Source organism: Hypanus sabinus, chromosome 22 (assembly GCF_030144855.1).
Source record: "Hypanus sabinus isolate sHypSab1 chromosome 22, sHypSab1.hap1, whole genome shotgun sequence".
Classification (NCBI taxonomy): Eukaryota; Metazoa; Chordata; class Chondrichthyes; order Myliobatiformes; family Dasyatidae; genus Hypanus; species Hypanus sabinus.
In genome coordinates this window covers 61,403,956-61,422,231 of record NC_082727.1, presented here as the reverse complement: position 1 = coordinate 61,422,231, position 18,276 = coordinate 61,403,956, and the positions used below count along the sequence as shown (strand labels likewise).

The 18,276-nt window shown below is 39.3% G+C and overlaps 1 protein-coding gene across 1 annotated transcript in view; it reads right to left on the bottom strand.

Moving 5' to 3' along the window:
• Window positions 1-18,276, bottom strand: part of fhip2a (FHF complex subunit HOOK interacting protein 2) — an 88,844-nt gene that overhangs the window by 34,498 nt on the left and 36,070 nt on the right. The window contains exons 4-7 of the mRNA XM_059947921.1: window positions 16,755-16,859; window positions 14,056-14,178; window positions 11,977-12,306; window positions 8,471-8,667 (exon numbers count right to left, since the gene is read on the bottom strand). Of these exons, the coding sequence (XP_059803904.1) occupies window positions 8,471-8,667; window positions 11,977-12,306; window positions 14,056-14,178; window positions 16,755-16,859 (755 nt within the window). The remainder of the gene's footprint in view (window positions 1-8,470; window positions 8,668-11,976; window positions 12,307-14,055; window positions 14,179-16,754; window positions 16,860-18,276) is intronic.

Sequence of the window (18,276 nt, the reverse complement as noted above, 5' to 3'; positions counted from 1 at the left end):
AGGTGAATCACCTAACATAAGAACTGAGTAAGATCCACAGATGCTGACAGATTCCTGTTAAATGGTTATTAAAAAGGAATTTACTATATATATACCAAGTTAGTTCCAATGCTGAATTATTAAACACATTTTGTTGAAATTCTGCACTATAACTACATTTCAAAATCTTAGTTAAGAGAAACGTGCTTTAGTTGCTCTGTGATCAGAAAAGTGCAACTTCTTTCCATTTTATAGAAGTCTGTAGGCACACACTCAACAATTCAGAAACATAAACAAGAGAAAATCTTCACCTGCAGGCCAGGCAGCATCTAATGCAAAAAGTACAGTCGATGTTTAGATCCTGCCAAAGGGTTTTGGCCCGAAACGTCAACAGTACTTTTTTCCATAGATGCTGCCTGGGCTGCTGAGTTCCTCCAGCATTTTGTGTGTCTTCCCCTCTGCCATCCAATTTCTGAATGGATATTGACCCTATGAACACTACCTCACTACTTTTTTTATTTCTGTTTCTTTTTTCACTACTTATTAAATTTAACTACTTGATATACATATATATTCTTAATGTAATTCGGGTTTTTTTTCTATTATCATGCAGTGCATTGTACTGCTGCCATAAAGTTACAAATTTCAAGGCATGTGCCAGTGATATTAAACCTGATTCTGATTCAATAAAATCAGTTGTGAAAATGGATAGTATAATTTTCTGAATCTGTCATATTTTGAAAATGCTAATCTTCAAGAAAGATTATCCTTTTTTTTTGAAATCCTTTTTTTTGCACCGATGAAGGAGAACGCTTAGATTATGACATACTGAGTTGTTCTGATTATGCACTTATTGAAGCTATCTATACAAAGGTTCTTCGTGCCCAGGATTCCCTTAACATGGGATACCAGGCACTTTCAAAGAGTTCCCAATGTATAGAGGTGGTCCTGCTCAATCTAGACTTTTCCCCAAGGACAACAGAAACAAAAACATTCATCCCCATGGGGTCTGGTGCACATATCCCATGTACCTGTACCAACTCCCAACAGGTAACGGGAGCTTTGCAGAATTTATTTCTCAAAAATTGTTCACTTCTCAAAACTGAACATCTTAGAATATTGTTCACTTTCATTACTATTTATACATCCCTTCAAATACCTCACATCCATTAAAGTAAGTTAAATAGCGATAGAAAGGTATTGTAGAGGCTTAAATAGGTGAAACACGAAACCCCATTGACCGATATGACTGGTGGTTGGGTCTCACAGAGGAAGAGGCTGGTACAGAAGTTTGGTTTTGGAGACATTGATTCTTAGGCCAAAAAGAGCGGCAGCAAATGAGAAGCAGTCTACAATATACACTCTTTATTACAACATAGAATTTGCATATATAATAGTATTTTTAAAAAATGCCTAAAAATTAAATTATTTAAAAAATGCTGCCTAAAACGCATATATTCAATACTGATATTTTTTCATGTGAGATTATACTTAGCATAGTTCCTCAATATTTTCAATTACATTAGAATAATTAGTACAGATGACAAAAAAAACTTCAGCAACTAATGGGAGACTATGAAGAGTGGGTGGGTCACAGAGATAAATGAAAGTCACAAGTGGACCATGAACAGGGAAAGGTTGAGAACCACTGGTTTGGTCAAGGTTATTTCATCATGACAACAATCCAGCTACGTTGACAGAGGAAGGGGAAGTCTTGGTGATGAAGTAACTCTATGTAACTAACACACATTACAAAACTATTCCTAATACTTGTAGAGATGCTAAGTTAATTTTGAAGGAACATGCAATTTCAGCAGTTTAAAAATTTTAGAGCACAGATCTTTTCCTGCAAAACTTCTGGTAATTGTATTATTCCATAATTTGGATTTGGGTCAAAACTGGATCAGGTAGAAAGAGGATTATTTATAGACCACAAGACATAGGAGCAGAATTAGGCCATTTGGCCCGTCAAGTCAGCTCCGCAACAGTTCATAAGTGATGTAAAAGTACATATGTTAGCTTTCATTTACATTTCAGCCAGGACATTATGCAATATGCTTCTTCTGTTGCAATTTATAATGAAGTCTAAGGGAAAACTGAAACTAAACATTCAGACACACCCTAATAAATTCATGCTTTTAAATCACAAATACACTGACGGTCATCTTGCCAATAGTTGTAATATTGGATAGGTTAGAAATACCACCAATTGGATGACAATGCTCCACTGTCAAAGAAAGATAAACTGAATACTTGTCTGCACTATGCAAACAAAAATGCAAATTTTAGAAGGGACAAATGTTACTAGTATTTAAAAGGACGAGTATATTTAAAACAAAAATCAGATTGCTGGAGGAACTTGAAGCATGTGCAGGGATGAAGCATTTGTCAGATGTTTGGATTGAGATCTTGCATTAGGACTGAGGGTGGTGAGATGACAGTTGGTATTAAGAGAAGCAGGAGAGAGAATCTGTAATCTCTTGTCCCTCTCTCTCTCAAGCAAACTTAAGTTATCCAGGGACTTTATTCTCTTTTGCCATTTATCTCCTATTAGACAGATTAGCTGCCATTAAGCCTTCAACACCCTCTGTGTATCTTAGTCTCCACCTTATCATTTTCTTTGTATTCTTTACCTCACCCTCTCCCCAAAACACTTTATTACTTAAAAAAGACTTTCAAATCTCTTACTATCTTTCCTTTCGGTTAGTCCTGGTGAAGGGTCTTGGCCCGAAACGTCGACAGCGCTTCTCCCTATAGATGCTGCCTGGCCTGCTGTGTTCCACCAGCATTTTGTGTGTGTTGTTGTTATTACTTAAAACATGTCTGTTTTCCAAATCAAAGTTCAAATTTCAAAGTAAATTTATTATCAAAGTATATATGTATATATATATGTCACCATTTTCTTGTGGGTATACTCAATAAATCTACAGAATAACCATAGCAGAATCAATGAAAGATCACCCAACTAGAGGGCTTAACCAGAGTGCAAAAGAAACTGCGCAAATACAATAGAACCACAGCCCTCCATGTTGTGTCGACCCATATAATCCTTAAAAAAAAGTACTAAATCCACACTACCCCATAACCCTCCATTTTTCTTTCATCCATGTGCCTGTCCAAGAGGTTCTTAAATACTCCTAATGTTTTAGCCTCCACCACCATCCCTGGCATTCACAACTCTTTGTGTAAAAAAACTTACCCCTGACGTCTCCCCTAAACTTCCCTCCCTTAGTTTTGTACATATGCCCTCTTGTGTTTCCTATTGGTGCCCTGGGAAACAGATACTGACTATCCACCCTATCTATGCCTCTCATAATCTTGTAGACCTCTTATCAAGTCCCTCTCATTCTTCTACGCTCCAAAGAGGAAAGTCACAGCTCTGCTAACCTTGCTTCATATGACTTGTTCTCCAAACCAGGCAACATCCTAGTAAATCTCCTCTGCACCCTCTCCATAGCTTCCACATCCTTCCTATAATGAGGTGACCAGAATTGAACACAATACTCAACTGCAGTCTCACCAGAGATTTGTAGAGTTGCAACATGACCTCTCTACTCGTGAACTCAATCCCCCTATTAATGAAGCCTAGCATCCCACAGGCCTTCTTAACTACCCTATCAACCTGTGCAGCGACCTTGAGGGATGTATGGATTTGAACCCCAAGATCCCTTTGTTCATCCACATTCTTAAGTAACTGACCATTAATCCTGTACTCAGTCTTCTGGTTTGTCCTTCCAAACTGCATCGCCTCACACTTGTCCGGATTGAACTCCATCTGCCATTTTTCTGCCCAACTCTGCAGCCTGTCTATATCCTCTTGTAACCTTTGACCACCTACAGCTCCATCCACAACTCCTCCAATCTTCGTGTCATCCGCAAACTTACTCACCCATCCTTCAGCCTCTACATCCAGGTCATTTATAAAAATCACAAATAGCAGGGGTCCCAGAACAGGTCCCTGCGGCACTCCACTAGTTACTGACCTCCAGGCAGAATACTTTCCTTCCACAACTACCTTCTGCTTTCTTCCTTTAAGCCAATTTTTTATCCAAATAGCCAAGGTTCCACTTATCCCATAACTCATGACTTTCTGGATGAGTCTCTCGTGAGGGACCTTGTCAACTGCTTTGCTAAAGTCCATGTAGACCACATCCACTGCCCTACCCTCATCAATTTCTTTTGTTACCTCTTCAAAAAACTCAATCAGCCTTGTGAGGCACAATCTTCCCTTCACAAAGCCATGTTGACTATCCATGAGTAGACTGTACTTCTCCAAATGCTCGTAGATCCTATCCTTAAGAATCCTTTCCAGTGGTTTGCATACCACTGATGTAAGACTCACCGGTCTATAGTTCCCAGGTTTCTCCCTATTACCTTTTTTAAACAAGGGAACTACATTTGCCATTATCCAGTTCTCCAGCACTTTCCCTGTAGCCAAAGAGTATTCAAAGATCATATCTAATGCTCCTGCGATCTCTTCTCTCAATTCCCACAACAACCTGGGGTGTATCATATCCAGCCCCGGGGATTTATCAATCTTAATGTTTTTAAGAAGATCCAGCACTTCTTCTTCCTTAATCTCCACAATGTCCAGCACACAGGCCCGCTCAACTTCAACCTCATCCTGATCAAGATCCTTTTCACTTGTGAATACTAAAGCAAAGTATTCATTTAGGACCTCCCCAAACTCCTCCACCTCCAGGCACACGTTGCCCTCTTTATCCTTTAGCGGTCTCACCTTCGTTCTCGTCATCCCCCTATTCTTCACATACGCATCAAATGCCTTGGGATTCTCCTTAATCCTACATGCCATGGCCTTCTCATGCCCCCTTCGAGCTCTCCTGTCCTTTCTTTAGCTCCTTCCTGGCTACCCTATATTTTAACTATAACTAATAATAATACATAACTAAACAACAAATAGCAAAAACATGAGATGAAGAGTCTTTGAAATTGAATCCATTGATTGTACAAATATTTCAATGATGGGCAAGTGAAGTTGAGTGAATTTATCCCCTTTGGTTCAAAAGTCTGATGGTTGAGGAGTAATAACTGTTCCTGAACCTGGAGGTGTGGGTATTGAAGATCCAATACCTTCTTCCTGATGGCAGTAACAAGGAGAGACGACTTCCTGGGTGGACGTCTTTCTTGTTCTAACAAGAAATCATCAACCTAAGTCTTTAACATTGTTTCTGTCCCCATTGATGTGGCCATAAATGCTGAATTTTGTTTTTATTTCAAACTTACAGCCTGATTTACATCTTTGCATCTTGATCGACATTACTTTTCAATTGATTGGCAGGAATTAAGAGGCCAACAATCTGAAATGATAAATTCTTTTCATTGAGTCGACAGGGACAGAAGTAGCAATGGCAGTTCTGACTGGGTACGAACAGAATTGCTAATTTGAGATAGTGAACCAGAGCATGACATTTATTTATTGAGATACAGCACACAACAGGGCCTTCCTATCCTTCGAGCTGAACCACCCACAGTCCCCCAATTTAATCCTAGCCTAATCACAGGACAATTCACAAGGACCAATTAACCTACCAACTGGTACATAGTTGGACTGTGGGAGGAAACTGGAGCACCTGGAGGAAACTCACACAGGGAGAAAGTATAAACTCTTTACTGGTAGTGGCAGGAATTGAAGCCGGGTCACTGGTACTATAAAGCATTGTGCTAACCACCACACTTCCGTGCTGCCTCATGAACACATCTAAGGATATTTGCTGTTTTGGTTCATGAAATATAAGAAAATGTACAAAACCTTTCAGACAAAAATGAGGTCAAAGTTGTGGGTATGTTATTCTCCAGTCTCTCAGATACCTTGTAACATTCCTCATGCTTTTGAATAGTGAAGCTTATGAGTACTGTCCACATGGTAATTTCACTGTTGTATATTAACATTTAACACAATAGCAGCAGAATACCTGATTAAAGTGGAACAACTTAGAAAATACTATCTTAGATCTAGTCCTGTGCAATGAGACAGGTAAGATTAACGATCTTGTAGTCAGGGATCCTCTTGGAAAGAATGATCATAGTATGATTGAATTTCACATTCAGATGGAGGATGAAATAGTTAGAGCTAAAACTAGTGGATTATGCTTGAACAAGGGAAACTACAATGGGATAAGGGAAGAGTTGGCTGTTGTGGATTGGGAGCACAGGTTATTTGGTAGGACAGCTGAGGAACAGTGGCATACTTTCAAAGAGATTTTTCACAGTGTTCAGCAAAAGTATATTCCAGTCAAAAGTAAGGACAGTAAGTGTGGGGAAAGCCAGCCATGAATATCTAAGGAAATAAAAGATAATACCAAATGAAAAGCTCGTGTACAAAGTCGCAGAGTAGCAGGAGACTGGAGGATAGGGAAAACTTTAAAACGCAACAGAGAACAACTGAACAAGAAATAAGGACAGGGAAGATAAGAGTATGAAAGTAAATAAGCACAAAATATAAAAACAGATAGAAAAAGTTTTTATAAATATATAAAGCAGAAGAGGGTGGCTAAAGTCAACATAGGTCCTTTGGAAGACAATAAGGGGAAATTGATATTGTGTGATAAGGAAATGGCTGAGGCACTGAACGACTATTTTGTGTCGGTCTTCATGGTGGAGTACATGTCTAATATGCCAAAGAAGGATGTTATGGACGAAATGGGAGGTAAGGACCTTGAGAAAATCACTGTCATTAAAGAATAGTGATGAACAAAATAGAGGGCCTGAAGGTCGATAAGTCCCCTGGTTCTGATGGGATGCATCCCAGGGTGCTGAAGGAATTAGCGGAGCTTATAGTAGACATGTTGGTAATCATTTATCAAAACTCTCTAGACTCTGTGCAGGTCCCAGTGGACTGGAAGACAGAAAATGTTACACTGCTTTTTAAAAAAGGACGTAGGTAAAAGACGGGCAACTATAGGCCAGTTAGCTTAACATCTGTTGTTGGGGAAATGCTTGAAGCTGTCATTAAGGAAGAAATAGCAAAGCATTTAGAATGGAGTGGCTCCATTCGACAGATGCAGCATGGATTCAGAAAGGGCAGGTTCTCTTTAACAAACTTACTGGAGTTCTTTGAGGACATAATGAGTGCAGTGGATACAGGGGAACAGGTGGATGTCGTATACTTGGATTTCCAGAAGGCGTTCGATAAGGTGCCGCACAAGAGACTTATAAATAAGATACGGATGCATGGAGTCAGAGCAAGTGTATTGGCATGGATAATGGATTGGTTAACCAATGGAAGGCAGAGAGTTGGTATAAATAGGTGTTTCTCCGGTTGGCAGTCAGTGGTGAGTGGGGTGACGCAGGGATCAGTGCTGGGCCTGCAGCTGTTTGCCATTTACACTGATGATTTGGAACAGGGGACTGAGTGTAGCATAGCAAAATTTGCTGTTGACACTAAACTGAGTGGAAAAGCAAATTGTACAGAGGATGTGGAGAGTCTGCAGAGGGATATAGATAGGTTAAGTGAGTGGGCCAAGGTCTGGCAGATGGAATACAACGTTGGGAAATGCGAGATCATCCACTTTGGAAGGAATAATAGAAGAGCAGATTATTATTTAAATGGTGAAAGATTGCAGCATGCTGTTGTGCAGAGGGACTTGGGAGTGCTTATTCATGAATCACAAAAAGTTGGCTTGGAGGTACAACAGGTTATTAAGTAGGCAAATGGAATGTTGGCCTTCATTGCTAGACGGAATGAATTCAGCAGCAGGGAGGTCATGCTGCAACTATACAGGGTACTGGTGAGGCTGCATCTGGAGTACTGTGTGCAGTTCTGGTCTCCATACTTGTGGAAGGATGTCATGGCTTTGGAGGCAGTGCAGAGGAGGTTCACCAGGTTGATTCCAGGGATGAAGGGGTTAACCTTTGAGGAGCGATTGAGTCGCCTGGGACTCTACTCTCTGGAATTCAGAAGAGTGAGAGGGGATCTTATAGAAACATACAAAATTTTGAAAGGGATAGAAAAGATAGAAGTAGGAAAGTTGTTTCCATTTGTAGGTGAGACTAGAACTAGGGGACATTGCCTCAAGATTCAAGGGAGAAGGTTTAGGACAGAGATGAGGAGAAACTGTTTTTCCCAGAGAGTGGTGAATCTGTGGAATTCTCTGCCCAGGAAAACAGTTGAGGCTTCTTCACTAAATATATTTAAGATACAGTTAGATAGGTTTTCACATAGTAAGGGAATTAAGGGTTATGGGGAAAAGGTAGATGGAGCTGAGTTTACAGACAGATCAGTCATGATCGTACTGAATGGCGGGGCAGGCTCGATGGGCTGGGTGGCCTACTCCTGCTCCTATTTCTTATGTTCTTTTGTAATTTTTGTCTTGCTTGTAGAGATACTTCAGAGGTTTGTTAAAAAAAGGAACAGTTTTCAAGGATAATTATTATTGTGAACTGTCTCTGTCTGCACAGTATTATTTACAATAATTATTGTAAGATTTTCTTCACAAGGTAAAATACATTGGAGTTACTCTGTTCTACTTACCCCCAGTTAACAGACTCCAAAGATTCAATATCCATGGGATCTATTGACTGTGGCAATGCTCTATAAAGCATGCTCAGTCTTTCTGTTAGCAATTGGCACAGCGAAGTGTTCTCAGTCAGGCACTTTGCAGCTGCTGGCTCTGGCAAACTAACCAGTAGCATTAGACCCTCAGAAGCTTTAACAACAATTCGACTGTCCTGAAATGCAAATAGGAAAGAAGCGCTTGGGTGTTCTGTTACTTTATGTAGTTCACATTATAATTAAGTGATGAATTCCAGAGTTTTCTGGAACTATCAATAAAGTGTATTACTACAATAAATCTACTCTTGTATCATAAACCTAAGAGATTCTGCAGAAGCTGGAAATCCAGAACAATACATACAATATGCTGGAGGAACTTAGCAGGTGAGACAGCATCTATGGAACTGAATAAACAGTCGACATTTTGGGCCAAGATTCTTCATCAGGACTACAGAGGAGGAAGATGCCAAAATAAGAAGGTGCAGGGTGTGGAAGGAGGACAAGCTAGAAGGTGAAAGGTGAAGCCAAGTATGTGGGGGAGGTGGAATGAAGTAAGTAGCTGGGAGGTGAGAAGGGCAAAAGGCAAAGGGCAGGAAGAGAAGGAATCTAAATGGGAAGAGTGGACACAAGAAATAGGAGCAGTAGGTCATCTGACCTGTCGAGCTTGCTCCACCATTCAATTATAAAAACTTTTACTATTCGTTTTTATATTTTGTGCTAGTTTATTTTCATAATCTATCTTCCCTTCCTTTATTGCTCGCTTAGTGGTTCTTTTTTGCTTTTTAAAGTTTTCCCAATCTTCCAGTTTCCCACTGCTCTTGGCGACTTTGTATGCACAAGCCCTTAGTTTGATGCCTTCCTTTATTTCCTTAGTTATCCACCACTGACTCTCCCCACCATTATTGTCCTTGCTTTTAACTGGAATATACTTTTGTTGAGCACCGTGAAAAATTTCTTTGAAAGTTTTCCATTGTTCCTCAACTGTCCCACAACATAGCCGGTGTTCCCAGTCTACCCTATCCAACTCCTCCCTCATCCCAATACAGTCTCCCTTGTCTAGGCATAATACACTGGTTTTAGATTGAACTACTGCACCTTCCACTTGTATGAGAAACTCAGTTATACTGTGATCACTCTTTCCAAGAGGATCCCTAATTTTACCTGTCTCATTACACAGGATCAGATCTAAGACAGCATCATCCCTTGTAGATTCAGCAACATGCTGTTCATGAAAGCTATCAAGGATGCATTCTATGAAGTCCTCCTCAAGACTGCCTCAATCAACTTGATTCACCCAATCTATGTGCAAGTTAAAGTCCCACATGATAGCTGCTGTTCCATTCTTACATGCGTCAGATTATTGCCTGTGCCACCATAATGTTATTATTCGGTAGTCTATAGACAACTCCCACCAGTGATATTTTTCTCCATTACTATTCCTTATCTCTTCACAGATGGGTTCAAGATTTTGCTCCTTCGATCTTATATCATCTTTTACTATCATCCTGATAGGTTCACGGGGTTAATTCCCGGGATGACGGGACCGTCATGTTGAAAGATTGGAGCGAATGGGCTTGTATACATTGGAATTTAGAAGCATGAGCGGGGATCTGATTGAAACATGTAAGATTATTAAGGGATTGGACACGCTAGAGGTGTCCAAATCAAGACTATATCAATTCCAATGTTGGGGGAGTCCAGAACCAGAGGCCACAGTTTAAAAATAAGGGGTAGGCCATTTAGAATGGAGTTGAGGAAAAACTTTTTCACCCAGAGAGTTGTGGATCAATGGAATGCTCTGCCTCAGAAGGCAGTGGAGGCCAATTCTCTGGATGCTTTCAAGAAAGAGTTAGATAGAGCTCTTAAACATAGCAGAGTCAAAGGATATGGAGAGAAGGCAGGAACGGGGTACTGATTGTGGATGATCAGCCATGATCACATTGAATAGCAGCACTGGCTCAAAGGGCCGAATGGTTACTCCTGCACCTATTGTCTATTGATCTCATCCTTAGTTAAGAGTGCTATCCCACCTCCCTTACCTTCCTGCCTATCCTTCTGTTTTACCTGATATCCTTGGATATTTAATTCACAATCCTCTCCATCCTGCAACTACATTTCTATTATGGCCACTAAATCATACTGATTTGTGGCACAAGTTCACTGACCTTGTTATGAATACTATGGGCATTCAGATAAAGTACCCTTACACTCATTATGCCTTTAAAATCTGGTCATCTTTGTCTCTTACGCACTTGACTTTTCTGCACTCCACCCTTACTTTTCTCTTTTTTAACTTGGACCATGGGAGAAAGGTGAGGTGGGGCATCAGGGGGAGGTGACAGGCAGGTGAGAAGAGGCAAAAGATCATAGTGTAGAATTTAAGAAGAGGAAAGGGTGAGTGGGAAAAAATTACCGTAAGGTGGAAAAATCGATGTTCATGTCATCAGCTTGGTGGCAACCTGGGCCGAATATGAGGTACTGCTTCTCTAACCTGACAGTGGCCTCATTCTGGCCATGGACCAACATATTGGAACGAGATTGGGGACAGGAATTAGGACAGTTGGTCACAAGGAAATTCCACTTTTTGCCAATGGAGCAGAGGTGCGCAACTAAGCAAATCCTCAACTTACACTGGTTCTGACCAATGTAGAGGAGGCCACATTGGGAGCACCAGATACAGTACTCTTGTATCAACCTTCTTTTAACACATTCTGACATTTTATTATACAGTTGTTGCATGTTTTTAAGGGCACAAAAATTCAATGCCATTAAGTGGCATGTTTTTTTAAGCATTGATGATATATGTGGATGTAGGCAGCTTTTCTCTAAGTTCTGTGGGTACTGATTGCCCTTGCAAATTCAAAGTTCAAAGAAAAATTTATTATCAGATTACATACATATCATCACATACAACCCTGAGATTCTTTTTCCTGTGGGTTGTATGTACAAACAATGAAATAGAGATAATGTTTCCACTGCTACTTCTCCTGTCTGTATGAAATGATGTTTTCATCTTTACATACTTATATAGGTGCAGTGGTATCTCTGTTTAGCTACTTCACTCACCTTGGACACCATTAAAATCTGATCCTATCACATCAGAAGAATTACAAAATTGTAGCTGTAAATAGACAACAGACAATAGGTGCTGGAGTAGGCCATTCAGCCCTTCGAGCCAGCACTGCCATTCAGTGTGATCATGGCTGATCATTCACACAATCAGTACCCCGTTCCTGCCTTCTCCCCATATCTCTTGACTCCGCTATCTTTAAGAGCTCTATCTAATTCTTTCTTGAAAGCATCCAGAGAATTGGCCTCCACTGCCTTCTGAGGCACAGCATTCCATAGATCCACAACTCTCTGGGTGAAAAAGTTTTTCCTGAACTCCTAAACTTTTTCCTAAATGAAATCAGTTCATAAAGAGTTTCCCTCAGGATCAATAAAGTATATAATAAAGTATGTCTGTCTGTCAAAAGAATACCTACCGGGCTTTTACTCAGATTTATTAATGAATTCACCAAGTTATAGTCTTGATTTTGACAGTGATCAGTTGTAGCAATTATGTGTGGAGAGAGGACCATCTCATTAAATGATGCAGACAGATCAGTAGTCTGCTGAGATGATCCACTACTGCTGTCCAGGGGGCTGGTTACAGCTCCACAGGTGGCACTGCAAAGTCCAGTACTTATCTCAGCTTCAAGAGATTGGGCCTGTTCACTGTCTGACGATACACCTCTGTTTGTGACTGTTTTGTTTGCAACATCTCCCGTTGTTTGCCGTGGGTTTGTAATTCCTGCATCTCTTGGAGATTTATTCTGAAAGAAGAAAAGATTTGTTTTTATAACTATAACTTTAAGGGAGAACTCAGGAAAGCTAGAAAAGAATTTAAGGCACTAATTTGTTCATTTTACACAAGTAAAACAACAGTTACTTGCAACTATTATGATGACAATATATTCTTGCAGAACAGCAATATACTTCTCGAAAAATACTGACAGATCACAGTGAAAGAGGCAGATTTGTAAAGAATTAAGAGATAAGCTGATTTGAAAAGGGATTGCTTGTCTTCTGTAGCAATTATGTACTGATATTAGGTAGCGTATATAGCACAGAAACAAGCTATTCATCTTAACAGAACTGCAGCAAAGAGCCTTTTCCTACTATTTGTCTTTTATCTAGTCTGCACTCTTATAGAATTTCATTTTTGCTCCAATTTTACTGATTTTAAAAATTTGCTTTGCTAAGTTTCAGACATCAACTACTCACAAACTTCATAATTGATCAGTCAGTAGATAAATATGATTTCTCCTAAATCCCCACTGAAGTTATTAGTGTTTATAGATGATTTTGTTAATCCACAGTGGTGCAAGTTAATAAGATTAATGACAGAATTGGACCTGAGTAGTGACACTATCATGTCATACCTTTGTAAATTTTGGGCCATGATATTGTGAAACAGTGAATCACTGTTTTAGAATATCTGAATAGAATGCACTGTTCAACTAAGCCTTATTTTTTACTTTAACTATTTTGAGATACAGCACAGTACAGGTCCTTCTAGGCAATGATCTGCTCTGCCCAACAACCCACCCTAATCACAGGACGATTTACACCGACTAGTTAACCTACTAACTGGTACGTCTTTGGACTATGGAGGGGGGACCGGAGCACCTGGGGGAAATCCACATGCTCATGGGAAGGATGTACCAACGTTTTACAGAGGACGCTGGAAATGAACTCCAAACCCTGTAGCTCTGACCTGTAGCAGCATTGCATTAATTGTTATGCCCCAATACCAGAAACTCCTTGTAGAAAATGCTGAAGTCTATGAAGTTGTAAAGGGATGAATGTGTGAAAGGTAATTATTCCTCATCAGATTCAACAGAAAGCAATAGGGTCAAATAAATGTGAAAAGTCCATTAGCAAACTGGAACAAAAGCACTTCACAGTGCAGCTGTCATATTACCCAGTAATAAGAAGCTTAGAGTCAGAAGAGTAATGATTCAACTGCAAAAAGCAGTAAGAAACAGAAATAACCATTGTTTGGTTGATAAGCATAGCCGGAATGTTGCAGAATTTTTTCATAATGAAGTCACATTGCCAATTTGCTGATTCTCATTTTTTTAATAAAAAAACTTCTTAAAATCCATATGTTATTGATTCTAACTTAACAAGCCTAAACGAAATTAACATTGAGGACATGTTTGCCTAACAGATTACAACTGACTGTCTTGCTCAGCAATTTCACAGAATGTTAAACAATAGCTTTATTTAGAGTAGAATAGAGGTAAATGCAGAAGGAATAGTTGATATTCTTCCCTTTAAAAGGAATATTCCTGAATTTCAGTGATTAGGATTGGGATATTATTGACCTTCAGCGTAATCTTTTATGTTGCTGAGCAAATTACTAGATCTATTGATTCTAATTTTATTAAATGGAAAAACCACACAAGTTCTGAGTTCCTGGTGTAACATTATAATATAGAAAATTTTAAGTAGTTAACTAAAGCAACAACATTATACATTTTAAAAATGTATAATGCAGGATGGTAGAAAATACATACCTCAAGAAAGAAGTTAACCAAGTATGGGTCTTGTTTTAATTTTGCACAAACAATACAGAGGAATTGTATTTCCTCATTTTCTGTCGGGGCAGTAAGAACTTCACCGCAAAGTCTAATTAATTTCTGAAAAAAAACATAGCAGAAAACTGGAAACTTTATAGATACGTCCAACCACTTGACCGCCACCTCCCTAAAAATACCTAACACAGTATGTTGCTTGAAAAACCATGGACATCTGTGTATGTCTTGGAAGACTTTCTAAATAGTTTGTGCAGGTTTGGCATGGCACCAAAAATTTTGACAAACTTTGATATACAGTGGAGGAAATGCCAATATCCGGGAATGGAAAGTGGTGGATACAGTCCAGTCAATCACAGGCAAAGCCTGCCCCACAACGAGCCTATTTACATGGAGCGTTGCCACAGCAAAGCAGCTCCCACCCTCAGATACTCCACATCTGGAGTATTGCACACAGTTCTGGTTGCCTCATTATAGGAAGAACTTTGAAGCTTTGGAGAGAATTCCAGGATGCTGCCTGGATTAAAGGGCATGTACTATAATGAAAGCTTGGACAAACTTGGGGTTGTTTTCTCTGGAGTGGTGGAGAATGAAGGGAGATCTGATTAGAGGTTTATAAGATTATGACAGACATAGATAGCATAGTCATCCAATATCTTTTTTCCTGAAGGTTGAAATGTCTAATACCAGAGGTCATACATTTCAGGAGAAAGGGGGTAATTTCAATGGAGAAGTGAGGAGCAAGACTTTATTTTATATACATAGAGTGGTGGGTGCCTGGAGTGCACTGCCTGTGGAGATGGCAGAGGCAGAAATATTAGAGACTCAAAAGGGGCGTTTAGACACGATTGTGAAGAAAATGCAAGAATATAGGCATTGTGTAGGCAGAAAAGATTAGTTTAGTTAGCCATTTGATTACCAATTTAATTGATTCAGTCCAACATTGTGGGGCAAGGGGTTGTTCCTGTGCTGTATTGTTCTATGGACTCAAGGACCCCCACCATCCAGATCATGCTGTCTTCTCACTACTACCAGTGGTTTGCTCCCCTCATTTGCATAATTTGTTTTATTTTGTACTTTGGCTGTTGGTCTTTATTCATAGTTCTTCATAAATTATATTGTATTTCTTTATTTCTCTGTAAATGCCTGCAAGAAATTAACCTTAAGTTCCGTATGGTAACATATACATTCTTTGATAATAGATTTTACTTTGACTTTGATATCTACCTAGTTTAATTCCCGATTCATTCTTAGTTAACCAATTCAGTACACCAATGAAAATTAACATATCTTATCTAACTTAAAAATGTTCATCAGTCTTCTTATTTGATGTTATTCTATATAGTGACAGGAAAGCAGACTTCATCTTTATTTTTCCTGGACTTAAGTTATGCTGATATTTCATCTCATCTGTGCCAGGATCTATGGGTACACTGAAGAGGAATCATTTTCCTTGTGCAAATATGAAGCCAATAACAGAATCAGATTTATTACCATGGGCAGTACTGTAGAATATGTTGTTTTGTGGTGGCAGCAATACAGTGTAAAAACATAAAGATCTGTAAATTACAAAATTAAATAAACAATACAAAGAAAGGGAAAAATAAGATAGTGTTCATGGACCATTCAGAAATCTGATGAAGGGGAAGAAGTTAAGTGAAATTGTTGAATCTTCAAGCTCCTGTATCTCCTCTTTAATGGTAGTAATGAGAAGAGGGCAAGTCCCAGATGTTGAAAGTCCTTAACGATAGATGCCACCTTTGTGAGACACCACCATTTTCAACTGACAAATGCTTTCGATCATCTTTTTTTTAAGTACTCATGTAAACATGGAGATTTTTCACAGGAACTTTAACTGCAGGACGCATCTTTGCATTGTGTCAGTAATGAACTTACATACTGAATTATAGGGAAACGTTGAATAGGTTAGGACTTTTTTCCCTGGAGCATATACAGAATGTTATGTAACGCTATCAAATCTCTCCTCAAGCGAGGGAAGATTTGATAAAGGTACATAGAATTATGAGGGGAACAGATAGGGTAAGTGCAAGCATGCTTTTCCACTGAGGGTGTGTGAGACTACAACTAGAGGTCATGGGTTAAGGGTGAAAAGTGAAATTTTTAAGGGGAACATGAGGGGGAAGTTCTTAACTCAAAAGCTGGTGAGGGTGTGGAACGAACTGCCAACAGAATTGGTGGGTACAGGTTTAATTTCAGTGTTTAAGAAAAGATTAGGTAAGTACTTGGATGGAAGGGGTATGGAGAGCTTTTGTCCAGGTGCAAATTGATGGGACTAACAGAATAATAGTTTGGCATGGAATAGATGGGCCAAAAGGCCTGTTTCTATGCTGTAGTGCTCTGTGACACTGTTAACATCCCGAGTATAAGAAATGGACTGAAGCAGGAAGCTCAATTTTTGCCAAAATCTGGAACCGCCCAACACCAACCATAACAAGTAATGAGATTTAGCTCTTCACAGAATAGTCCACTTGGGACTCAGGTGATTTGTAGAACTTAGCTCTTCACTGGATAAAGCAATTAAATTCTTTTATAGTATTCTACATTCAAGTTAGATACGCATACCAAAATTACATGATAGAATTTCTACAACCATGCAAGATATTTGGTATGATACAGAAAATGTCAGCTGTCAGCTTTACATGGCAATAAACAAATCATACCTGGACAGGTTTGTGAACATTTATGTGCGGTAGCAGGGGTTGCTTGATCCTTCCTAGTAACTTTGTATAGAAAATCAAGACCTGCTGTTTCATTCCAGGTGGGCACTAACAAACATACAAAGAAAAATTAGAAGCCCATTAGGAAAATATAATTCAACCAAATCACTAAAATTCCAAAATTTTAGTAAAATGCACATATAATTAACTGGAATGGGCACAGTGCTTTTTCCCCCCAATACTTCAGTGATGAAATAACTGTGATTTGCTTTAATTTTAAGGCTTTGTATCAACTTTTGTAACTAATTTTCCCAAATGGCTGTGAGAATGGTGTCTCAATGTGGACAAGACCGAAGAGATGAATGTGGACTTTAGGAAGGTGCAGGCTGATCACTCCTCATTGCACGTACACAGCTCCTCTGTGGAGATGGTTAAAAACACTTGAGTTTCTGGGAGTGTACATAACATACAATCTCACCTGGTCTCATGACACCACCTCTTTGGTCAAGAAAGTACAGCAGTGTCTCCACTTCCTGAGGATATTGAGGTGAGTGAGGCTCCCCGCCCCCCACCATGTTAACCAACTTTTACAGGAGCACCATCGAGAGCATCCTGACCAGCTGCATCACTGTCTGGTCATGGTGTCTCCCTTCCACCCACTGGAGATTTTTATCAGGAGCATGCAGGCCCTTTGCATTGATCCCTCAATTCTGTCCAGCAATCTTTTTGACCCCACTACTATCAGGAAGGAGGTACCATTGCATTAAGGCAAGAACTGTTAGGATGGGGAACAGCCTCCTGCCCTGAAGACTACTGAACTCCCTGTTCCCTGTCACCATGTATCAATCTCATGTATTTAGTGTTAGTAGCGTTACACGGTTTACTTTTTAACTTGTACTGTACATCCATCTTACTATTTGTTAAAAGTAATATTACCACAGATAAATTGTGTTACATGTGTGGGTTTATATGTACAGTGTTTCGTGCACCCAGTCCAAAGGAAAGTTTGGCTGTATACATGTGTACAGTAGAATGAAAATAAACTAAACTTGAACTCAAAGACACTGAGATTCAGCAATAGACAACTTGCTCTCTTCAAATTATGTCTTGAAACCCATTACATTCGGTCTATAAAACAGATCAATTTCAAACCAAATATTTATTCCTAATAGTTTGAGCCAAGTATTTTTTAAATTAAAAAGTGCTTTAAAACCCATAATATCAGTTGATTCTATAAGTTTCTAAGTGCGCTTGTCCATTCAGGTTTCAGTATTAGCTTGGAAACTAAATGCAGACACGTTTAAAGGTCAACTTAAATTCAGTGCTTAAAAGGAAAAGACTAGATAATACATTATAAACACAAGAGATTCTGCAGAAAATCCAAAGCCACACACACAAAATACTGGAGGAACTCAGGTGGTCAGGCAGCATCCACGGAAATGAATAAACAATTGATGTTAAGAGTATTCCTCCAAGAGGACCACAAACATTTCGTAGTGTTTGGAGGCATGCATCCCTCAATGAC